We start from the raw sequence: 25,922 nt of genomic DNA, 5'->3' as shown, positions 1-25,922 counted from the left end.
GGGAGGACAACGGCAGTGAGAATGAAGCTGCATTACGAACACTATAAATCAGTGCTTTGCATACAAGCCCTCTTGGCCTGCTGTACAGAGAAGCTTGGCAAGGAGCTGACACGGCCAGTCCTGTCGGGACAAGGTCAGTTCCTAATCTGTTTCACTTGCAAAGGTATAACTGCATTTTGTTTTCCTTATAAGAGGCTATACATCACTGTGTGTTTAAAACACTTTGTCTAGAAGTGAAGTAACATAAACGTTAATAAAATTAAGTAAAATTTATCGATTAAATTTAAGTTAAAATTAATTTCAATCTCTGTTTACAATACTTAACAAAAAGGAAAGTGATAAAGCATCCCTTTCTATTATTAATCAAGTGATAACTGTTTTAAGGAATACTTTTTAGTTTAAATGTACAGTATAATATGCTTTATACATAAAGAAATATTTCTTACTTTTAATTAAAAACTACAAATATGTGGATTTTCAAAACGTGTAAAAAAACCAAATCATTAACCATTGTATGATACACTGAATCAAGAATCTGAATAAATCTAACAGATTCTCAAAAGGGTAATAACTAGAACACTGCAAACATAGGTCCACTTGCAACAGTATTTAATGATTGTTAAACCGAAATGTCCACTTAGTCGTATCAGAGACCTTGTCCATTACATCACACACTGAATTCAGTGGTCTTTCCTAAAACCAAGATGCTAAAGATGCTAGAGAAATCCAGATTAATATTCTCAGAAGGCTTTAAAAGACTGAATAAGATGTTTAAGAAAAGACTGAATAAGATGTACATTTCAGAACACCCGACGGTGATCAATTTCGTGGCTCCTTCGGTTAACATAAATATATGCGACAGGATCTGGAGGCTCAGCTTCCAGTCGGGCCACTGAGAGGCTGCAAGGCTGGGCAAATCAGTTACTCTACTCGCCCGTATTTCATTTCCTCAGCAGTAAAGCAGGAGTAAGAACATCTGTTCCCACTTAACACACAAGGTTGCTGTAACGGTCACGTGAGAGAACCTAGGAAAAACCAAGTGCTGGATAAACGAAGGGTGGCGTTCTTTCCCCTCCTGCCCGCTGATATGAGACCACGGCCTCAGGAAGTGTGAAGCAGGAGGGGGAACTGGTGGGCGGGGGTGAGGAGTGCGACGGAGGGCGCACCAACCTGGGCGGTGAGGACGAGGGCCAGAGGCAGGCCTGGAGTCACAGGGATAAAGCAGCGCCCTGACAACAGCCTCTTCTACTCTACCCCGCCCAGGCTGAGCCTCGTAACCACAGGGAACAGGAAAAGCGGAAGAGCCTTCTCCTAATGTGGGTACCTGTGGGGAAGGGGATCGGAAAAGGCGCTGGCTTGGGATGACAGAATTGGTCCTCCGTGTGGAGGAAAGAGCTGGAGAAACCTGGATCCTCCTTCGGGAAGATGAGTGAGAAAGAAATGGGACAGCAGCAAAGGATGAGCTTGACAGAGTAGAGCGAGGCTGTGAGGAAACTGGCTCTGCTCTGCACTGTGGTTATACGGTATGTTAAGAAACAAACAAACCGATAACGCCCAGACCAGGACTCCAGTTCCAGAACTGCCTCTCGCCAGTGCTGTGAATTTAGAAAATTAACGTAATCTCTACGTTCCGTGGTTTCTTGGACCATAAAATGAGCTGGACTAGCTAATTTCGAAGGGGTTCTTAAGCCCTGAAGTTGAAAGTCAGCACAGACACAGCAGGTCACTCCCAAGACAACACGTATCACTTACTGAGTGACTGCTGAGAGCCCAGCACTGCTCTAAGAACAGCACCCAACGGGCTGAGCTTCACAAGAGATGCGGATGGACGCCTCAGGAGTAAGCCCAGCATGCAGGGGTAACCGCGTCAGATTCAGTGGGGCGAAGTCCCCAGGCAGCAGAGCTTTGCGACTTGGCGAGTGGAGCGGGTGCTCAGTGCATTCCGCCTCCCAGGAAGGTGGAGATGCACTTGGGGCCCCGGCAGCTCCATCGCACTGACACCACTGTTCAAACACAGAAACATGGGATGCTTTTAGCTGTGCGAGCACTGAAGGCTCTACGGAAAACTGCCTGCCGCTGCGTAAGTAACTAGTGATAAACAGTCAATGTGTTGTATATTTATTCATCCATTTAACACGTTTATTTAAGGGCCTACTATGTGCTAGATACTATTCTAGGCACTTACGATACATCAGTGAGTAAAACAAAGAGCTCTGCCCTAGAGTCTAACAGAGGAGACGGTCATCGATAATACACCCAAGTAAATACGTAAATTATTGGCTTACTAAATGGTGTTAGGTGCAGTGGAAAAAACCTGCAGAACGGGGAGGGGGCTGGGAGCACAGGTGCTACTTTAAACCAGATGAGCAGAGTAGGCCTTGTTGGGATGGTGGCATGTGAGCAAAGGTGTAAGGGAGTTTGCCAAGCAGGTATCTGGGGAAGAGCATGCCAGGTAGGACTCAGGCCAGGCAGTGTGAAAGCTGGTGGGAGTGTGTGTGATGGCTGGGGGCCCATCTGTATAGCCTCCTGCCACTCCTGCAGCCAGAAACCCTGCAGCACAGGAAACCTGTTCACTTCAGGCTAAACAGAACTTTGGAACCTGGGTGGCAAAAGTGGCCTCAGAAGACAAACGTGACGCCTGTGACAGGGCCAACCAGATTATCTAGGAAGACTAGGTACTTGGTTGGCAGGTGACGGCAGCACTTTCATTTCATGCTCTGTATTTATAATAGTTTCGTGAGTTGTCTTCATTTTTTCTCTTTTCTAAACACATCACTTGGGAACAAAGGTGAAGTTGCAAAATTCCGAAAATATTTAATTTATGTATTATTGTTAACGTTATTAAGAGCAGAGTAGCACGCTGTCCACATCTTAAACATCAGCTGGTTTCTCATCAACTTCAGCATAACTTCCTTGATGTTTCCTTTGAGAGCGGGATCATGCAGTGGCTTCTGCATCTCACTTTTATTTTTGTTTATATTCTGAGAACTCTTGTTTTATTAACATGAATGTTCGTGTTATTTACCGTATCATGAGCATGATATATTAATATATAATATATAAATTATTAATATATTATATATTAATTATTAATAATTAATATATAATATATTAATAAATAAAATTAGTTCTTTTGAGCAGCTCTGCTTAATGCATTGAATGAAACATCAGAAATACTGGCGTGAGTATCACTTAGCTGTAGAATGTTGATGGCTTCTCAGTGAAGGCAGCTTTGTAAATATGAATAGTTCAAAGCATTTGATGTTTGTCAACAGTCTTTATGTAACTGTCTTGATATGGGTATATGTGTACATATATTTTATTCTGGTTGTGTCAAACTCGGCTGATCACCAAAATAGCTTGAGAACTAAAAATACTGATTCCCAGGCCCAACTCCAGAGCTACTGAATCTGAATTTGTGGGATCAGGACTCAAGACCCTATTAAAAAATACCTATCTAGGGCTTCCCTGGTGGCGCAGTGGTTGAGAGTCTGCCTGCCGATGCAGGGGACACGGGTTCGTGCCCCGGTCTGGGAAGATCCCACATGCCGAGGAGCGGCTGGGCCCCTGAGCCATGGCCGCTGAGCCTGCGTGTCCGGAGCCTGTGCTCCGCAACGGGAGAGGCCACAACAGTGAGAGGCCCGCGTACAAAAAAAAAAAAAAAACCTATCTAGATCTATAAGTTCTGAAGACTAATTGTGAGGTTCAGCAGGGCTTAGGAATCACTGACCTGATCTACTACGTTGTGACCCCAAACAATACTGTATGTGTATAGTTCATGGTTTTGTACTGTGGCAAGTCCAGGATCAATTCCTTCTTCCCTGCATTTATTCACCAATGGTAAGTTGTAGACAGATAGCACTATACTCAGTTCCTTTAACTTCCTTTTGAGGGTGTCGCATTGTAGCCTATTAAAAGAAGGCTATGTTTCACATGAATTTTACCAGGCTGCTGTCTTCTCAGTCACTTTTTCAAGAGCAGGTTGAAATATAATTCTCTTTAAATTCAGAAATGAGAATCGGAAAGATTTTTACTTACAAGGTCCCCTTGTTCAACCTTCCACCCGTTGTTAAAAATCTCAGCTACCAAGAGGGTCTCAAGGCAAAATGTCAGAACACCTGATGCTTTAATCACTTCTATGACAACCTTACCAAATGGTTATATTTCAACATCTTTAGTGATGTGGAAATCATATCTCAGGCAACCCATTTTGTCCTTCCTGTCAGTTCTGTTAAATGTTAGTGTTAAAAAGTCAGTGCTAAAAAGTTTATCCCTATCTAATGAGCTGTGATCTGTAACACCTTGTCCCTCCTTTTACGCTTGAGAACATAGAAATCTTTTCTCCAAAATGAAAATAGCGTTTCTTCTCCATCTCCCTGGTCAAATAAGTAACACATAATGATTTAAAAAAAACCCATGGCAATATTTAAATAGGTAAAGAGGAAACTGAAAAACATTCTTAATCTCACCTCTATGAGAATAATTGCTATAACTATTTTCATGTATATCGTTTCACTATTTTCCTATACATATCTATATAAATGTAAATTTTTATGACAGATTATATCAGCTTCGATTTTCACTTATCATGGACTTTGTATATCAATAAGTGATATACATCATATTAATGGCTAAACAGTATTCCATTTTATAGAGTCTCTACGATAAACATACCGTAATTTAATGACTCCTTCTCCATTTGTGCATGGAGAGTTCCCCTCTACTCATTTTTTTCACTAACAAACAGCAATCTGATGAACTACACCTAGAGGTATAACTTCTTTCTCAAAGGTATGCATAATGTGTGCGTGTGTGTGTGTATGGCATACCATTTAAACCAGAAAAATCACATTTCTAGATTAGATAACCAGGTTGCCATGCACACATACAGGCAATCTCAACTGACATCCAGAAATTTATACCACAACCAACAGTGCTTAAGAGTGCCCGTTTCCCCACCCTTGGGATTGATATTTTTAATCTTTCAATAAAGTATTATGGCAGTTCTGGAGAAAGAGAACGGTTTTTGGCTAGGAGTTGAAGGCTCCTACCACAGCCTGCCAGCATAAAACATCAATACTTCTCGTAAGGATGGAAAACATAAGCTAAATAAGGCTTCCGTCTTCCTCTAAACTGATTTGTTTTGAGGTGACTAAATATTTCATCTTAAAAGAGCACTTCTGGTAATTTAGCGTGAGTAATGAAAGGAAACCACAATTCTGTGCTGCAACTTTCTCTTGGTTTCAGACTGCATACTGAAGAACAGAGAGAAATCTGTAGATGTAATGTAAAAATTAAGTTAGGAGCATAATAACACTAAAGAGATACTCAAAGCTATCATGGATACTCCAAACCGATGTAGATAAAAATAATCTGTTTTAATAGAAATTAAGAGCTGACACTGTATCAGAAGAACAGTTTGATGGTGAGGGACCAAACTGATCATGACAATGCAACTCAGGCATTTTCTTTTTTTTTTTTTTTTTTGGCGGTACGCGGGCCTCTCACTGTTGTGGCCTCTCCCGTTGCGGAGCACAGGCTCCGGACGCGCAGGCTCAGCGGTCATGGCTCACGGGCCCAGCCACTCCGTGGCATGTGGGATCTTCCCTGACCGGGGCATGAACCCGTGTCCCCTGCACTGGCAGGCGGACTCCCAACCACTGCGCCACCAGGGAAGCCCCTCAACTCAGGCATTTTGAATGTTGTATTAAAAAACCATTTGAGGGAGAAAATATTTGCAAAAGACATCTGATAAAGGATTGTTATCCAAAATATACAAAGAAGTCTTAAAACTCAACAAGAAACAACCCAATTAAAAAATTGAGTGAGGGCTTCCCTGGTGGTGCAGTGGTTGAGAGTCCACCTGCCGATGGAGAGGCCTGCGTACTGCAAAAAAAAAAAAAAAAAAAAAGGCCTAAAGACCTTAATAGACATCTCAATGAAGAAGATATGCAGATGGCAAATAAGCATGTGAAAAGATGCTGCACATCATATTTTGTCAGAGAAATTCAAATTAAAACAGAGATACCACTATACACCTACTAGAATGGACAAAATCTAGAACACTGACAACACCAAATGATAGATAGGAGCAACAGGAACTCTCATTCATTCCTGGTGGGAATGCAAAATGGTACAGCCACTTGGAGGAGAGTTCAGTGGTTTCGTAGAAAACTACATATACTCTTATCATACAATCCAGCAATCCTTGGTATTTACCCCCAAAAGTGAATAATTATGAATATATAAAACCTGCATATGGATGTACATAGCAGCTTTATTCATAATTGCCAAAACTTGGAAGCAACCAAGATATCCTTCAGTAGGATATGGATAAACTGTGGTACATCCGGACAATGAAATATCATTCAGTGTTAACAAGAAATGACCTATCAAGCCATGAAAAGACAGGTAGGAAACTTAAAGGCGCATTAAGTAAAGGAAACCAGTCTGAAATGGCTACATACTGTACGGTTTGAATTATATGACATTTTGGAAAAGGCAAAACATGGAGACAGTTAAAAGACCAGTGGTTGCCAGGAGTTGGTGGGGGTGGGCAGAAAGGGGTGAAGAGGTGGAGCACAGAGGATCTTCAGGGCAGTGAAAATACTCTTTATGATACCACCACGATGAATACATGCTATTAAACATTTGCCCAAATCCACATAACGTACACCACCAAGAGTGTACTAAGGTAAACTGCTGACTTTGGGCGATTATGATGTGTCAATGTAGGTTCATCAGTTTAACCAATGTACCAGTCTGGTGGGGGATATTCCTTATGGGAAAGGCTATGCATGGGTAGGCTCAGGGCTATACAGGAAATCTCCACATCACCTCGAATTTGCTGTGAACCTTAAACTACTCTGAAGAAATAGTCTTTTTTTTTTTATTCTGTTATTTTATTTTTATTTTTTTTGGCTGCGTTGGGTCTTCATTGTGGCATGTAGGCTTTTCTCTGGTTGCGGTGCGTGGGCTTCTTATTGTGGTGGCTTCTCTCGTTGCAGAGCATGGGCTCTAGACTTGCGGGCTTCAGTAGTTGCAGCACGCAGGCTCAGTAGTTGCGGCACGTGGGCTCTAGAGCGTAGGCTCAGTAGTTGCAGTGCACAGGCTTAGTTGCTCCACGGCATGTGGGATCTTCCCGGAGCAGGGATCGAACCCGTGTCGCCTGCATTGGCAGGCGGATTCTTAACCACTGCGTTACCAGGAAAGTCCAAGAAATAAAGTCTTTTAAAAAGAGCTACTTGAGGACTAGGGTAGCCAAGTTGGCTTAAGTCCACTAAAGTCTTTATATCCCACTAATCACAGGTAAAAACTCAGGACAAAATACAAACAGCAACTACCAAACAACTCTGAAAAGTAAAGAAAAGCAGGCAGATTGGGGAGGAGAGCCAATTCTTAGAGAGAACACCCATATGGAGGTTGAATTTCCTAGTTTTTCCTCTTTTCTCTTGTGGCCTTGAGCTGAGGGTGGGCACTCAGTGGTATGCACACAGCCAGAACTCTGGGGGAAATTCTGTCTTTCTACCCAGAAGATCAGGGTAAAGGGATCTCTGTGAGCTGGAGTATGTGTGTGGGTGGGGAAACCTCCCTTTTTTCTTTTTTGTTTTTATTCTTTAAGGGTTTTTTAAAAAAAATAAATTTATTTTATTTTTGGCTGCGTTGGGTCTTCATTGTTGCCTGCGGGCTTTCTCTAGCTGCGGCGAGTGGGGGCTACTCTTCATTACAGTGTGCATGCTTCTCATTGCGGTGGCTTCTCTTTGTTGCGGAGCACGGGCTCTAGGTGTGTGTGCTTCAGTCGTTGTGGCACATGGGCTCAGTAGTTGTGGCTCACAGGCTCAGTAGTTGTGGCTTGCGGGCTCTAGAGCGCAGGCTCAGTAGTGGTGCTCAGGCTTAGTTGCTCTGTGGCATGTGGGATCTTCCTGGACCAGGGCTCAAACCCGTGTCCCCTGCATTGGCAGGCGGATTCTTAACCACTGAGCCACCAGGGAAGCCAAAACCTCCCTTTTTTCTTGTTTTTCCTTTCACAACTCACCTACAGTGGGCCCCTAGCAGAGCTGGGGTAGTGGGCAAGGCCAACAGCTAAGACTTCATTAGAAATTTCTGGTTAGAGGAACTAAAAAAGGGCTCCTTAAGGTCCAAAGAGAATGACAGAAATCTTTAGTTTTTTTCCTAATTTTTTCTCTGCCCGCTATGCTAGGAAGATGACCCGAACTGTGAGAACTGTGTAGCAATGCAGAAGGATATCAACCAACTTTATCTAATTAATATTTATAGAACACTCTACACCATAAAAGCAGAATACATATTCTTGTCAAGTGCCCCTGCAGTATTCACTAAGACACACCATATTTTTGGCTATAAAAACTGTAACAAATGTAAAAGAGCTGAAATGATACAAAATATATTCTCGGACCATCGTGGAATTAAACTAGAAATCAGTAACAAAAAGATATCAAGAAAAATCTCCAGATATTTAGAAACTGAACCATATACTTCAAAATAATCCATGGGTCAAAGAAGACATCATTAAAAAATAAGAAAACACTTATTTGAATGAAAATGAAAATATCAAAATCTGTGGGATGTAGTTAAAGCACTGCACAGAGAGAAATTATAGCATTAAGTGTTTATATTTGAAAAGAAGAAAGGTCTTAAATCAATGATCTGTGCTACTACCTTAAGAAACGAGAAAAAGCACAAAATAAATCCAGATTAAGCAGAAGGATGAAATAATAAAGAACAAAAATAAAAGAAATTGAAAACAGAAAAACAATATAGAAAATCAACAAAATTAAAAATCTGGTTCTCTGAAAAGACCAATAAAACTGATAAACTTTTAGCCAGATTGATCAAGAAAAAAAGATGACACAAATTAGCAATACCAGAAAGAGGAAACTTAACTACACACCCTACAGACATGAAAGAGAATATGCTCCTGAAATAAACTTAGATGAAATGCATCAATTCCTTGAAAAAATTTACTTATATGATGTCATTCATGCTGCTCTTCTCAGGGGGTGACAGCAGCTCTCCACTACTGATCATATTATACCTAAACCCCTCTGTTTAGCTTCTTCAGGTTTCCAAACTCTAGCCCTTCATATCTAATTCAACTTTATCCCCTACAACTTTCCAAAGAGAATCTTCTGTTCTAAATTCTGTTTCCTTGTTCATGATGGTCCTCTAACGACAGAAGTCCCTACCAATCAAAATTCTAACTACCATTCGAAATTGAGGTCAAATTTCATCTCTTTTTAAAATCTTCCTTTTATAAATAGCTCATTTGGCTGAACTCTTATTTACATTTTATATCATTAAGAATTTGAGGTTCATAGGTTTTCATTAATTTATTTCTTGAGTATCTACTAGGCATTGTGTGAAGGACTGGAGATATAAGACAAATAAAATCCTTGGAGTTTACACTCAAGTTGAAGGTAACACTATAAACAAACAACCAGTGTAACTAAAGACTGTGACAGCTGTTTCAAAGAAAAACAATATTGATTAATGTACAGTAACTTGGGCAGGCCAATATTACATGAGGTGATCAAAGAAGGCATCTCTGGGAGATGAATTCTAAGCAGAAACTTGAAGACTGAGAGTTGAGTCAGCCATGGGAGTAAACCAGGAATCAAACATTTTAGCCAGAAGAAAATATAAAGGATAGGTTGTAGAAGAGTGCTAGGCTTATTCAGGGAACAAAAAGGAGATTGGAACGATTACAGCGTAAAGAGCAAGGGGGAAGAAAAGCATGAGGGATGACTGAAGAAGGACCTATGGCCACTATTGTAAGAATAGGAGAAAGTCACTGAAGGTCTTTTAACAAAAAAAAATTAGGTGGTTCTATGTGTTAAGAGATCAGTGTGGTTAATGTACAGAAAATGTTCTTTAGGGGCACAATAGTAGCAGGAAGACAGGAGATGATTGTACTGTTCCAGGCAAAAGTCAATGATGACTTGGGATGATGGCAATGACAGTATTAAGAAATAAAACTTAAAATATATTTCGGAGGCAGCACCAACAAAGACATGATAATGGACTGGTTGAAGAAGACAGCAGGTAGTGGTCTGACAAAAAAGAGAAATCAGTACGATTCATAGGTAAACTATTGCTCTTACAAGTATAATTTTTTTTTTTCTTCTTCGGTACGCGGGCCTCTCACTGTTGTGGCCTCTCCCGTTGCGGAGCACAGGCTCCGGACGCGCAGGCTCAGCGGCCATGGCTCACGGGCCCAGCCGCTCCGCGGCATGTGGGATTTTCCCGGACCGGGGCACAAACCCGTGTCCCCTGCCTCGGCAGGCGGACTCTCAACCACTGCGCCACCAGGGAAGCCCTACAAGTATAGTTTTATCTCATGACTAAGAACCTAAGACCCCAAGGGGAACTACCATATGCCTCCTATTACCCTGTTTCTAATACACTTGTACTGTGATCATGTTTAAAATTGTATTGGTTATCAAATCACTACTTCTTACAAAGAAACTTTTAGTATACCATGGAGTTCTTAATAAACATTAAAAACAATCCCCTCTTAGCTTAAAATTCGATGATTTTCCTGTAGAAGTGGCTACTTCCTTTTCCTATATACATTTAATTTTCTAAATATCCTACTCACTTCATGTTTACCTTAATATTATTCCTGGATTTCTACCTATCCTTTACTGATTACCTGGGAGTCTTGTTTAAGATGTATGCTGTTTCTAGATATGAACTTTTCTTTTACTATGTAAGATAAAAATCATTTGCCACTCAAATTTCACCTTGTTGAAGGTCTTTCTACATACTCTCAAATTCCTACCAATAGACAAAGAGTAATGTTTCTGCCTTCTGCTTCTACCATACACTTGGATATTCTGATTATTTCTAAAAGTTTGTGAACGATAATTACCCAACACTATAGATGTATTTTTAGCTCTTTCTGAATTATTACTTTAATTAAGTCTTTAAAAATCTTAGAAAAATATTACATCAATCAACAAGAAGCTTCAAATACTTTTTTGATTGGAGGGACAGTATAAATAAATAAAAACTCCAACACTGTCCCCTCTTCTTAGGCCCTCCTAAGAAAGAAAAAGTTATACTTCTCCATATGACCTTTTCAGCATTATGCTCTCCTCAGACCATTAAAAAAATTGTCTGGAAAATTCTACTGTTTCACGGGGTGAGGCAAAAGCGAAGAGGAGGGCGAACTGGTAAAAGCAGTCATTGCTCTGGCCTCAACTAGGGAAAAGGTGAATGGTACCCAATTTGTCCAAAGGAAATTGATGGTGACTCAGCCAATTCCTTGAAAAGTACAAACTATCACAACTCATCTCATATGAAATAGATCATTTAAATATCAATTTATCAATTATTATCCTATGCAATATGGTTTTAGTGTCAAGTGAAGAACTCTGTCTAGCCCTAGATCATGAAGATTTTCTCTAAAAGTTTTATAGTTTTGCATTTTACGTTTAAGTCAGATCAATTTTAAGTTAGTTTGTGTTAAGATGTGAGGTTTAGGTTATACATGCCTAACTGCTCCAGCTTTTTGTTGAAAAATTATCAAATACCAGAAATAAATCTAATCAAAGATTTAAAAGGCTTTTACAATGAAAATTACAAAACAGTGCTTAGAGAAATTAAAGAAGACCTAAATAAATGGAGGAATGTACTATTCACTGATTGGAAGACCCAACATTAACACGTCAATTCTCCACAAATTGATTTATGGATTCCACGTAATCCCAATCAAAATGACAGCAGATTTTTGATAATTTTGTGCGTATGGGGTAACTGACAGATGATTTTTGGAAATGCAAAGAATTCTATGGAAAAGCAAAATAACTAGAATAGCCAAAGCAGATCTGAAGAATTAAAACAAAGCTTGAGTATTAGATACCAGATATCAAGACTTATAAAGCTATAATAATTAAGATGGTGTGGTTTACACATAAGAAGAAATAGAAAAATGGAACAGAATAGAGGGTCTAGAAACAGACCTACACATACAGATTTGCCTGATTTATGACAAAGGTGCATCTACAATTCATTGGGGAAACGGTCTTTTAAATAAATAGCACTAGGTCAACTGGATAGCCATGTGGTAAAAACCAAAAACCAAAACCCAAAGAAACCTTGAACCCCCCCCCATCTTACACCACTAACACAAATTACAGATGAATCACAGAATGACAGTCAATATACCTTCTAGAAAGAAATATGGAGGATGAATCTTCATAATCTTAGAGTGGACAAAGATATATTAATCAGGACACAGAAAAGAACCATAAAAGATTAATAAAGTAGACTTCATTAAAATTAAGAATTTATGCTCATTAAAAGAAACTATTAAGCAAGTCAAAAGGTAAGGCAAGATTGGGAAAAGGTATCTGCAATACATATATCTGACAAAGGACTTCTATCCAAAATGTATAAAGAATTTCTACAAAATGTAAGAAGACAATACAATTTTTAAGTGGACAAAACACTTGAGCAGGTATTTTTTAAAAGGTATGCAAATAGTCATTAAGCATACAAAAAGGTATTCATCATTATACACCAGGGAAATAAAAACTAAAATCAAAATGAGGTACCACTAAAATCTTATCAGCTAAGCTAAAATTTTAAAAGACTGACTATATCAAATGTTGACCAGGATGTGGAACAACTGAAACTCTTATTGGGGGAAGAGCAAATCGGTACAACTACTTTGGAAAATCATTTGGCAGTACAGTTGACCCTTTAACTTGGGGGTTAATCTGCTTACAGCTTATAGTTGGCCCTCCGTATCCATGGTTCCTCCACAACTAACTAGGGCTTCAACAAACCATGGACTGTGTAGCACTGCAGTATTTACTTTTGAAAAATATCTGCATATAAGTGAACCTGCACAGTTCAAATCCATGTTGTTCAAGGGTCAACTGTATTTACTAATGCTGAGCCTATGCATTTATGACCCAATAATTCTACTCCGAGGTATACACCAAGGGACAGTGTACATATATGCACCAGAAGATATGTACTAGAATGTTCATAGTAGTGTTAATAATGATAGCCGTGATCTAGAAACTACCCAAATACTTATCAACAGAATAAATAATGAAATCATACAAGAGGATTACATACAAGGGGACTACTGTACCTCAGTGAAGAATCAGCTACTGCTACAAGCAACATGGATGAATCTGACAAAGAGGATGTTGAATGATAAAGGCCAGAAGCTTAATAACAGACAAAACTGATCTGTGCTGGTCTTTGAGCATGGAAGTGACAGGGATGAAACATGAGGGAACCTGCTGTGTTGCTTGAAATGTTTGTCCCACATCTTCATCCAGGACTTGGCTACCTGGAGTACGCATCTAGCTGTCTAATCGTAATTTGTGTACTTCACTACATAAAAGTTATACATCAATAAAAAAATTAATTGAAACAAAAAAAATCAATAAATGAGATAATTATCTAAATGATTTCCTCATTGAAATAGGAATGGTAAAATAAACTTCAAGACAAACGGAGTGAGCATGCATGTTGGTTATGGGGTGCAAGTCACACAAAGTGCATGATAAAGTCGATCAGTTAGTATATTAGTCAGCTGAATACTGCTAATCCATTTTAAATTTCTGTCCACGTCCTACGCTGTTTATTTTATATTCAAGACTGGCTAAAGACTGAAAGCATAAGGAGTACTATACTAAAGTATATGTTTTTGGAAATAAAAACGATAATAACTCTGAACATTTTCTTCACCATCAGATCTATAAATTGCATCCATCTGACCACAGTTCTTTTCAGGCATATCAAGATGCCACAGTATGGCAGGGAACTTCAAATATCCATGTTAGAAACAGAAAATATAATCATGACCACATTCAATCTGGCTTTTTATTTATTAGAAATGAAGATAATCTGCCCCAGTAATGTGTCATAGGTGAGGAAGTGTTTGCAACTGGAAGCCTTAAACCTTGTTATTTAGAAACTAATTGCAAAAATATCTGAATAAACCAGTTGATTCTCTTTATTTTTTTAAAAAGAAGCACAATATCCAAGATAACCAAAATAAGGCAGAGGAAAGCAGTTGTTGGTCCACATTTGATACTTTAACGTGTAGTTAAATTTCAATCTGCATTTTAATGTATATTCAGTCATCAAATAATCTGTCAACAAAGTATGCATCTTCTTACATTATTTAAATAGCAGGGAAAATTCAAGTTTGGACGCCTATTCGAAAAACACACAGCTGTCATCCGTCTAAGGAACAAAGGTCTTCAGACATAAAACATGCTTTTTATCTTCAGTGAGAGTCGAAATCTAAAAACCTCTGCATTAAAAAACAGGTCCAACTATTGTACTTGAAAAGACTAAATTGAGTCAATTGCTCAGGAAAATGCAAGTTATTTGAACTGTTATCTAAATTTATATCAAATTATAGGATATACCTTCTCAGCATCCCCTCATTTCAAATTCTTGGCAAAAATGCTGATGAATGAAAATTCATATATATCTGATACACAGTTAAAGTTCAGTTACAAGTACTTCTTAAAAGGTACCTCTGACTGAAAAAGATTTAAAGATGCGTCAAAGCTAGAAAGAGCTAAGACTTTTTAGAAACTTTTAAATTATGACCAGAAGAGTATTTTTCCTGGGGTATTTTCCTACTGTTGTAGTAAGATCTTAAAATATTTATTTCCAAATCACTAAATACAAACAGCACCAAACAAAACTAAAAACACGCTGAATCTCTAGAAAATGCAGGTTATCAGACCAGCAGAATTAGCTCTCCTTCTCTCCAGCAATAAGCAGCTCGGGGGACGAGCGTATCAATTATGCATGACAGGTTGTAACTGGTTGGTTCAACTGGCATAAGTTTGACTGGGGATGTCTATTAAAAAGTTTTTTTTTCATTTGAAGCGGGAGAAGTAACAGGTGACAGATGGCAAAGGCAAAACAAAACAAATGCACAATGAAGAAAGGAGCTGGAAACTACCATTATTGGCAGAGATTACGGTGCCCAACAGCAGCCAGTGGAGAATGATGAGCTACCGACATTTTGACAGGATTCAAGTCAACAGCGAATTAAAAGAAGTTAGAAACAGTTATAAGGAGTCACTGTGAGAGTGAGGGAGAAAGGGTGGTAAGCAAAAGTCTTCACTAGTCTCTGAAGTAATCAGGTTTGGGATGAGAGACTGTAACAATAGGTCTGGAACAGTAGTGATTACAGGGGACAGGCAGGGTGAGAATTATTGGATGTGAGAAAATCTGTCCCTTCATTTTCATTCCCGCTACAAAACCCCTTTCATTTCCAAAACAAGTCATACCTGAGCTATGCAATAGTCTCCTAACTGGTCCCACCTCCAATTTCTCACCCCTCTCTTCTATCCTATATGCCACTTCCACAGTAGTTATTTTAAAGCCCTGCACACGGTTCTCTCCCCATCCCCCCAAACCACGACCTAAGAAAAATATGTGATGGCTCTACAAGCACTTGATAAAGGCTATTTCTACGTTAACAGTCAAGGTCAACCACCATGTGGTCACTGGCTAAAATCATGATGGACTGCACCGCAAAGGGGGGAGAACTGGATGTCGATTTAGTGGACCTAGAAAGTCTGGCTGTGCTCCCTCAGATATGTCATGTGACCTCTCTGAGCCTCATGTTCCTTATCTGTGAAACAAACATCACTGATCCTTAGGTATTATGTTATGGAAGATGACGGTGATGACTTTACTAATAATAGCTAGCATGTGTAGAGGGCTTAGGAGGTACCAGACACTGCACTAAGCAGTTTACATGAATTATCCATTGAAGTATTATGGATACTGTAAAATACTATTGTTACATGGTAACAAAAACTGTTACATAGTTATCTTATTTCCTATCTCCAGCTTCCATTCCCTGGCAGGATGGCCAAACCTAACTTTCTACTCTAAAGACCATTAGTTCTTATGGGAACAATGTAAGAAAAACAGGATAGATACTATTGCCTCTGATATCAGAAGCTGACAATTTACCATCTTCTCTGAACAGAAGTATCTTTCCTTACTCTGTTCGTCTTCTTGCTCCAAGCACTGCTAAGTCAAGTTACTAGATATGAACCGTGGCTCTGACGTCCTATAAAACAACGTGGGATAATAAAAAAGAAAATGGAAACCAAACAAAACTGAAGAGAATTAGGTGTTCTGAGATAAAGTCTTGCTTCTGCTTTACAACAGCTGTGTGACCTTTAAAGTTAGATCTGGGACCTCAGGAAGGCAAGAGCCATGAATGTTTGTTTTTTTTTTTTCTTGCGGTACGCGGGCCTCTCACTGCGGTGGCCTCTCCTGTTGCAGAGCACAGGCTCCGGACGTGCAGGCTCAGCGGCCATGGCTCACGGGCCCAGCCGCTCCGCGGCATGTGGGATCTTCCTGGACCAGGGCACGAACCCGTGTCCCCTGCATCGGCAGGCGGACTCTCAACCACTGCGCCACCAGGGAAGCCCCATGAATGCTTTTTTATGTAGCTGTATCTCCGGTGCTGCAATCAATTCTTGACGCTTATAGCCATACAAAATAGAATGAGTCAGTGAAGTGATTATCTTCAAATATGACAGTTTTTTTATGTAGCCCACAGTGAAAATGTCACAGAAACAATGCAAACATATCCATGGTCACCAGGCTAAAAAGCATTTTGGATGTACACCATCTAGAATGCTTTATTTTTTATTCTTTATCATGCTTTTCATTAGATGCCGAAATGCTTAAATTGATTTGCAATATAAGGGTTCTCCAGATATTCGGAAAGAAAATGGCCAAAATCCATAAGGTAATGAACTGAAGGGACCTTTATTCCTAATTCAACATTTACTGGATGCTTTCTTTGTGCCAGGAGCTGGATATCAAAACTGAAGCAGACTACCACCAAATACATACATGAAAGAAGCTTTCTTTGTTAACATAAATTAGATGGTATATGTCAACTACTTTTAGAAAGAATATACACTGTGGGTAGAGTGAATGGGGATGGGCAGTACAGACTATTACAAGCAGTTCCAAAGTGTATACACATACGCAGATTTTTCTGCTAAACTAAACTTTAATATGTTATATTCTAATAAAATTAAATATGATCTTCAAAGTGCAGTTAATCACATGTGGGTGTGAACGGTAAAATGACACGGGACAGATACAGTGTGAAGTCAGTTGGTAGATGCCTGCGTCAATATGCCACCTTTTAAGAGCTAAAATACATCCTTTCACTCGTCACTCATCCTCATTACACATTCTTTAAAGATCTTAACAGAGAAATCCGAAGGATCAATAGTACTCTTATCAAAATAATTTCTAAAATATCAACATGTTCACCTAAAAATGTTGATAACTATTACTGCACAAAAAACTAGCCCCAAACTAATGGCTTAACGTAACCATTTTATTCTGTTTCGTGGTGGTGTGAGTCAGGAACTTGGGCAGAGCTCAGGTGGCCGATTCTTCTTCTCCACGTGGCACTGGCTGGGCTCACTCAGTGGTGTTCAGCTAGGGCTGGCCTGGGAGGAGTCTCAAAGCTGGCTTCAGCTCAGGCCTGGCCCACTGGTGGCCACAGCTAGAAGGGTACCTCCGTCTCTCTCTCCACACAGTCTCAGGGCTTTTTCATGTGTTCTCCAGGAGGGTAGCTGGACTTCTCACATGGCAGCTCAGGGCTCCAAAAGACCACGGTGGAAGATGCTTTGTCCTCTTAGAGACTAGGCCCCAAACTTGCTTAGCATCACTTCCACCATACTTTCTTGGTCAAAGTAGTTACAGGTCGGCCCAGATTCAAGGGAAGGGGAAACAGATCCCACCTCTCTCTGGGAGTCATGTCAAACAATCCACAGCCATCTTTAGTAGTCTGGCATGTTTAGTAAAAAAGATGTCACCTTTTTAAAAAAAAATAATTTTTGGCTGCGTTGGGTCTTCCTTGCAGTGCGCAGGCTTTCTCTAGTTGCAGTGCGTGGGCTTCTCATTGTGGTGGCTTCTCTTGTTGCGGAGCACGGGCTCTAGGCACGCGGGCTTCAGTAGCTGTGGCGCAAATGCTTAGTTGCTTCGAGGCATGTGGGATCTTCCTGGACCAGGGCTCGAACCCATGTCCCCTGCAATGGCAGGCAGATTCTTAACCAATGTGCCACCAGGGAAGTCCAAAAGATGTCATCTTTTAAACTGAATAAAATTTCCAGTTCATGAGGATCTGCTGCCCCAAATCCAGAAATGTAATACAGGAGGATGTTGGCCAAGTCAAAGGAAGAGACTGTTTATACAGACTGGATATCACAAAAATACAAGTAAAAATGGGATTGAAATTGACATAATTCTAAAAACAGGGAACTTAAGGTAAGCGCCTAGAGGGACCATATAATTTTTGCCAAGAGACACTTTTGAGATGGAAAGGGGCACTGTAAATAAATGTACCAAGGCAACAGGTGTAAACCTGAACTGTCCCAGGTAAAGAGACATACGGCCACCTTTGGAGAAAAGGGAACAGATCAAAGCAGTGGTACTTATTCAAAGGAAATATTTATGGGATTGTTAGAAGCTAGTCAGTACGATCTAGAAAAGCTTCAGTACTTATGATTTTAACAGGATGCGCTGATGAGAGCAACACAACAAATCTTCCCCCAAATAGTCCCTTCCTCCATAAGTGTCCAAGTATTTCTTTCAGTAAAACCAAATGATGTACTCAGGGTAGCCTGAGGAATGAACGACGTCATCAAGAGTGGCCTTTTCAGGGTTTCCCTGGTGGCGCAGTGGTTGAGAGTCCGCCTGCCGATGCAAGGGACACGGGTTCGTGCCTCGGTCCAGGAAGATCCCACATGGCGCGGAGGGGCTGGGCCCATGAGCCATGGCCGCTGAGCCTGCGCGTCCGGAGCCTGTGCTCCACAACGGGAGAGGCCACAACAGTGAGAGGCCCGCGTACCGCAAAATAAAAAAAAGAGTGGCCTTTTCAAATGGCTGTACCTCTGGGAGGCCTCCAACCACCCAACACTCTGTTTATATCCTTCCTCCCTGAAGGGGGCAGTATGCCGACACTGGTTGATGGCCATTTGAGAGCAAGAACAAGTAGAGTATGCAAACATTAAGCTCTTTAATGCAAGACCACTGAGAAAAGTTTCATGCCATCAGTATTATGTGTAAACTGATTAATCATTGAAAAGTTATGTTCTCATCTCCAACTCTTCTAAAATAAACTTAAAAATTGTCCTGTCTAGTTAGTGTTCATATATGTACGCACTTGTCTTACAATGAGCACCCAGCTCCTCACTATGCCAACGTGACTATGACTGACGGACAAAGTTTGTTTGGAGTGTTGGTTCACGAAGCAGAAAACAGTCCAAGTGTATGTGGGTCATCTGGGTGGGTGGGTGGAGGATTATATTTTGGATGGCATAGTTTCTGTTTTTTTTTAATTAATTCATTTTTGGCTGCGTTGGGTCGAACCCGTGTCCCCTGCATTGGCAGGCAGATTCTTAACCACTGCACCACCAGGGAAGTCCTGGATAGTATAGTTTTATATGTACCATATTTGGATATTTCAGCTTCACTAAATGCAAAGACAAAAAAACTGATATTAAGATAAAGCTTATTCTTTGTTTCTTAATCTATATTAAACTATCCCTGATAACGAACTTTTATCTTTAGATAATCTCCCAGCTATCTTCCCTGGGTACTAGCTAATCTGTGCTGTTTTCTCTCAATTATCCATAAATCAGTTTATTTTTTTAATGCTTTCTAAGATAACAATTCTGCTCAAACCATTCAACAACCAAATACAAAGTAAGATTTCATTTCCAGGGAGGATCAAAATGTACTAAATATAACAAAGCAATATATGATTGTTGGCATTAGTCTTACAAATTTTGACCTTCTATAATGAGTTAGAATGCATCAAAAAACCTTTAGAAAAGGTGAGAGAAACAGGTGAGGGGGATTAAGATGTACAAACTGGAAGTACTGGAAGTTACAAAATAAATGATTCAGAGGTATGAAATATACAGTATACATTTGTACAGGGGAATATAGGCAATAATAATGCAATATCTTTGTATGATGACAGATGGTAACTAGACTTATCATGGTGATCATTCTGTAACGTATTGGGTTGGCCAAAAGGTTTGTTCAGATTTTTCCGTAAGGTGGGTCCAGTAGCATTTAGTTGTCTTTAACTTCATTCGAAACAACTTTGTTAGACTGTATGTGACAGCTATCGTATCAACGTGCATTTTAAAAAAGACATCAAAATTGGTGAATTTTTGTGTAGCCATTTCAACGTTGAAGATGGAGGAAGAAAAGCAACACTTTCGGCATATTATGCTTTATTATTTTAAGAAAGGTAAAGACGCAACCGAAACGCAAAAAAAGATTTGTGCAGTATGTGGAGAAGGTGCTGTGACTGATCAAACGTGTCAAAAGTGGTTTGCGAAGTTTTGTGCTGGAGATTTCTCGATGGACGATGCTCCACGATTGGGTAGACCAGTTGAAGTTGACAGCGATCAAATTGAGACATTAATTGAGAACAATCAGGATATTTTGAGTATGTCAGCAGGAGATAGCTGACATACTCAAAATATCCAAATCAAGCACTGAAAATCATTTGCACCGGCTTGGTTATGTTCATCGCTTTGATGTTTGGGTTCCACAGAAGTTAAGTGAAAAGAACCTTCTTGACCACATTTTCACATGCGATTCTCTACTTAAATGTAATGAAAACGTTGTTTTTAAAACAAATTGTGATGGGCGATGAAAAATGGATACTGTACAGTAATGTGGAAAGGAAGAGATTGTGGGGCAAGTGACGTGCACCACCACCAACCACACCAAAGGCCAGTCTTCATCCAAAGAAGGTGATGCTGTGTATATGGTGGGATTGGAAGGGAGGCCTCTATCATGAGCTCCTTCTGGAAAACCAAATGACTAATTCCAACAAGTACTGCTCCCAATTAGACCAACTGAAAGCAGCACTCGATGAAAAGCGTCCAGAATTAGTCAACAGAAAACACATAATCTTCCGTCAGGATAACACAAAACCGCATGTTTCTTTGATGACCAGGCAAAAACTGTTACAGCTTGGCTGGGAAGTTCTGATTCATCCACCGTACTCACCAGACATTGCACCTTCAGATTTCCATTTATTTCGGTCTTTACAAAATTCTCTTAATGGAAAAAATTTCAATTCCCTGGAAGACAGTAAAAGGCACCTGGAACAGTTCTTTGCTCGAGAAGACAAAAGGTTTTGGGAAGATGGAATTATGGAGTTGCCTGAGAAATGGCAGAAGGTAGTGGCACAAAAGGGTGAATACGTTGTTCAATAAAGTTCTTGGTGAAAATGAAAAATGTGTCTTTTATTTTTACTTAAAAACTGAAGGCACTCTTTGGCCAACCTAATACAGAAATACCGAATCACTATGTCGTGCACCAGGAACTCACATAGTGTCGTAGGCCAATTATGCTTCAAAAACAAAGTAACTCATAGCAAAACAGAACGATTTGTGGCTACCAAAGGCAGGGGTGTCTGGGGGTTGGGGGAGGAATTGGATGAAGGTAGTCAAAATGTACAAACTTCCAGTTATAAGTACATGATAAATACAATGAACACTGCTGTATGTTATACATGAAAGTTAAGAGAGTAAATCCTAAGAGTCCTATTGCAAGGAAAAAAATTATTTTTCCTATTCTTTAATGTTCTATCTGTATGAGATGATGGATGGTCACTAAACTTCCTGTGGTCATCATTTCATGATGTATGTAAGTCAAATCATTATGCTGTATACCTTAAACTTCTGTAGTGCTGTATGTGAATTATATCTGAATAAAATAGGAAGAGAAAAAAAAAGTTGTGCCAAAAAAAAAAATTCCTTAAAAAAAGTGGCCTAGCAAAAGCAATGTTTTCGGTGGAATAATACTTTAAAACTTAGAAATCAAACTGTTTCAAAAAATGTATTCTGTCTCTCTCTCCATATATAATAAACTCAACACTGTCAAATATATATTCATTTGTAGTACATTTTGGCATGCCAGATGGACAAAGATAGTATCTTGTACTTATTCTGCATAACGCTCAGGGCAGTGTTATGCAAATAAAGTGGTTTAAACCATAGTATTTGATGTTGACAGTGATGACTTTTATACAAAGGCAAAACTTCTAGAATCAATTTATTAAAAGCTCTGTCAACACATTTCCCTCCATTGCCCCCTATATACATATATACACATATATATGTAATTAGCCATAAACACTATTAAAATTTTCTTCACCCCATGTATAGTTTTGGTATTCATAAAAGGTCTATTATCATTATAAACTGTTTAAAAAAGAAAAGTGTTACTTAACAAATACTTATTATATGCCTGATCACTTTCTATTTTTTTTATATTTTAAATACGTGTACTAAAAAAAAAATCACAATTCTTTGTGAGTCACAAAATCATATTGTCACCATTTATAGGCAAGAGAGCGTCAAGACACAAAGTGCTCAGGGTCTGTGCTGTAAGTTCTGTAATACACACACTGTACGAGCACTTCAGACACGGGCAAGAAAGCAATGGAAAAATGGAAATGCAGTACTAGATTAGCTAATATATAATTTTTTAGATATGGGAAGGCAAGCGAGTCTAATTCCTAAGAAATCATGTGGCAGTATACTGATTTATAAAGTCAGAAAATGCTTGGGTCTCATTTCTATTTCTGTGATTTTTGGTGAAACTTTATTGTTGATATTTTAGAGTTACTATGTAAAGAAACTTTACATTCATTACCTCATTAGTTATTATATTATACCCATATTCCAGATGAGGAAGGTGAGATGCAGAGAATGCTAACTTGCTCCTAAATCATATGACTAGTAAGTACTGAAGCTCAGCTTTAACCAGATTAACAATTAATGGTCTTCATAGATAAGATCAGTATGCCCAATAAAATTAAACACTGACTGAGAGCAATTATAATATATACAGTATTTGTTATGTTCATTGTAAACCTCAGGATGCATGTACTTAGAATTAAGAACAAAACAAAATTTTCCATCCAAAACCAGAGAACAACCCTCTAAGATTTCATTTGCAGAAAGATGTAAAGACATCTGGTAAGATGAAAACATTAAGATGTACTGAATTATCAATATGGTGTAGGACTTCCACATTCGAATTACTAGTTTTTAAGGGCTGCTCCTAGAAAAGCATGAAACACAACACTCCTAAATGTTTTAAGTAAAGGTTTATAATGTTTCTCTGGGGTAATTTTACTAAGTAATTTTAAGATAGCTGTAATTATAGTCGTCTTCGTCTATTTTTACTGTCTTAAAGGCAGAGCTGAATCAACATCATCCTAGACAGATGCAGCAAACCTCTCATAAAGATCAGTCTCCCAAGTCCCCACAGCAACCTGCTGTAGTAATGAACACATTCTGGTTGGGATCCTACTGCAACATCCCTTTCTTGTTCTAAATTTCACAAGGCAGGAGCTATCCTGCCTTACCAGAACAAACAAAATTACAAGAGAAATATGTCCTCATATTTGTAATTTGCCCAACAAACAGTAATAAATGCTTCCTCAAAAGATACACTTTATGTATCTCTTTGTTCCTTGACTAAATGTTATCTTTCTCGGTGACAGAGGTAACATTTTACTAACTCATGTTGGGAAATTCATTTCACTTTCTGAGCATTTACATAGCATTGTTGGAAAATGGAAAAGCAGGAAGAGAAGATAAAAATTGTTTCAAACTATGAAAGAGATAGGTCCATTTATTTTTCTTAGAGTAAAATGTTCCAGGATAGCAGTTTTCAGATTGTGTGTGATGAGATCAATTTAGTGGATCAAGAGGAACACTTAAAAACAATGAAATAAAACAGAATAGAATAAAACAGAAAATATAATACCAGCAACATACCAAGTGTAACTGTTGTTTCACGAAATTTTGGTTTCAGTTATACATATTTATGCCTGTATGTACACTGCAAAATGTATTCCTGAGAGCCAGATTAAGAAAATGTAAAAGCCACTGCTAAGTGAATACAAAGTAGTAGAGTTATTGTTTTTAATATTTTGTTTTTTGACAGATAATAACAATTTTAAAAAATGATAAGACAGGGCTTCCCTGGTGGCGCAGTGGTTGAGAGTCTGCCTGCTGATGCAGGGGACAGGGGTTCGTGCCCCGGTCTGGGAAGATCCCACATGCCACGGAGTGGCTAGGCCCATGAGCCGTGGCCACTGAGCCTGTGCTCTGCAATGGGAGAGGCCACAACAGTGAGAGACCGGCGTACCAAAAAAAAAAAAAGATATGACATTGATGAAAGAAACTGAAGAAGACACAAATTAATCTGAGGCTCTTCCGTACTCATGGGCTAGAAGAATATTGTTAAAATGTCCATACTACCCATAGCAATCTACAGATTCAATGCAATCTCCATCAAAATTCCAATGGATTTTTCACATAAATGTAACAAACAATCCTAATATTGTATGGAATCACAAAAGACCTAATAGCCAAAGGGATCTTAAGAAAGAAGAACCAAGCTGGAGGCATCACACTTCCTGATTTCAAACTATATTACAAATCTATACCAATCAAAACAGTATGGTATTAACATAAAAACAGACACATAGATCAATGGAACAGACTAGAGAACCCAGAAATAAGCCCATACATATATGGTCAACTAATTTACAACAAAGGAGCCAAGCATATGCAATGGGGAAAGGATAGTTTCTTCAGTAACTGGTGCTGGGAAAACTGAATAGCCATATGTAGAAGAATGGAACTGGAATATTACCTTATACCACACAGAAAAATCAACTCAGAATGGATCTAAAGCTTTGAACATAAGACCTGAAACCATAAAACTCCTAGAAGAAAACATAGGGAGTAAGCTCCTTGACACTGGTCTTGGTAATAATTTTTTGGATTTGACACAAAGAGCAAAGGCAACAAAAGCAAATAAAAACAAATGGGACTACATCCAACTAAAAAGCTCCTGTACAACAAAGGAAACCATCAACCAAATGAAAAGGCAATCTACAGAATGGAAGAAAATATTTGCAAGTCATATATCTTATAAGGGATTAATACCTGAAATATAAAAAGGACTCATACAACTCAATAGAAAAAAATCCAATTAAAAAATGGGCAGAGGATCTGAACAGACATTTTTCCAAAGGAGACATACAGGTGGCCAAAAGGTACATGAAAAGGTGCTCAACACTGATAATCAGGGAAATGCATATCAAAATCACAATGAGGTATCACCTGTTAGAATGACTATCACCAAAAAGACAAAAAATAAACAAGGGTTGGTGAGAATGTGGAGAAAAGAAAACCCCTGTGCACAGTGGGTAGGGATGTAAATTGGTGCAGCCACCATGGAAAACAGTATGGAGGTTCCTCAAAACATTAAAAATAGAACATCTAGCAATGTCACTTCTGTATTTACCCAAAGAAAACAAAATGACTATCTCGAAGAGATATCTGCACCCTCAAGTTCACTGCGGCATTATTTGCAATAGTCAGGACATGGAAACAACCTAAATGTCCGCTGATGGATGAACTGATAAAGAAAATGTTATATATATATATATATATATATAGAGAGAGAGAGAGAGAGAGAGAGAGAGAGAGAGATCAAAATATTATTAAACCATTAAAAAAAAAAAGAAATTCTGTCATTTGAGACAATTTGGATGGACCTTAAGGGCATTATGCTAAGTGAAATAAGTCTGACAGAAAAAAGACAAATACTGTATAATTTCACTTATATACAGAATCTTAAAACAAACAAACCACAAAACTGAACTCACAGATACAGAGAACAGATGGGGTGGGGGGTGAAATGGGTGAAGGCAGTACAAAGGTACAAACTGCAAGTTATAAGATAAATGATAAGTAAGTCCTGGGGCTGGTGTACAGCACAGCGCCTACAGGTAATACGGTATTGGATGC

At 39.0% G+C, this 25,922-nt stretch overlaps 1 protein-coding gene across 2 annotated transcripts in view; it reads right to left on the bottom strand.

Annotated features, from left to right (window-relative positions):
- The window catches only part of RAP2A (RAP2A, member of RAS oncogene family), a 40,324-nt gene that overhangs the window by 5,475 nt on the left and 8,927 nt on the right, over positions 1 to 25,922 (bottom strand). Inside the window, exon 2 of one of the 2 annotated variants that reach the window (XM_079902858.1) lies at positions 13,954 to 18,086. The exons of the other annotated variant lie outside the window; for it this stretch is intronic. Within the exon in view, the coding sequence (XP_079758984.1) occupies positions 17,957 to 18,086 (130 nt within the window). The 3' untranslated portion in view covers positions 13,954 to 17,956. Of the gene's footprint in view, positions 1 to 13,953; positions 18,087 to 25,922 lie in introns of those variants that run through there. 2 annotated transcript variants of the gene reach the window in all.

This window comes from Stenella coeruleoalba (assembly GCF_951394435.1).
Source record: "Stenella coeruleoalba genome assembly, chromosome: 18".
Classification (NCBI taxonomy): Eukaryota; Metazoa; Chordata; class Mammalia; order Artiodactyla; family Delphinidae; genus Stenella; species Stenella coeruleoalba.
The sequence above is the reverse complement of the archived record's forward strand: the minus strand, read 5'-3'. Positions and strand labels throughout refer to the sequence as shown.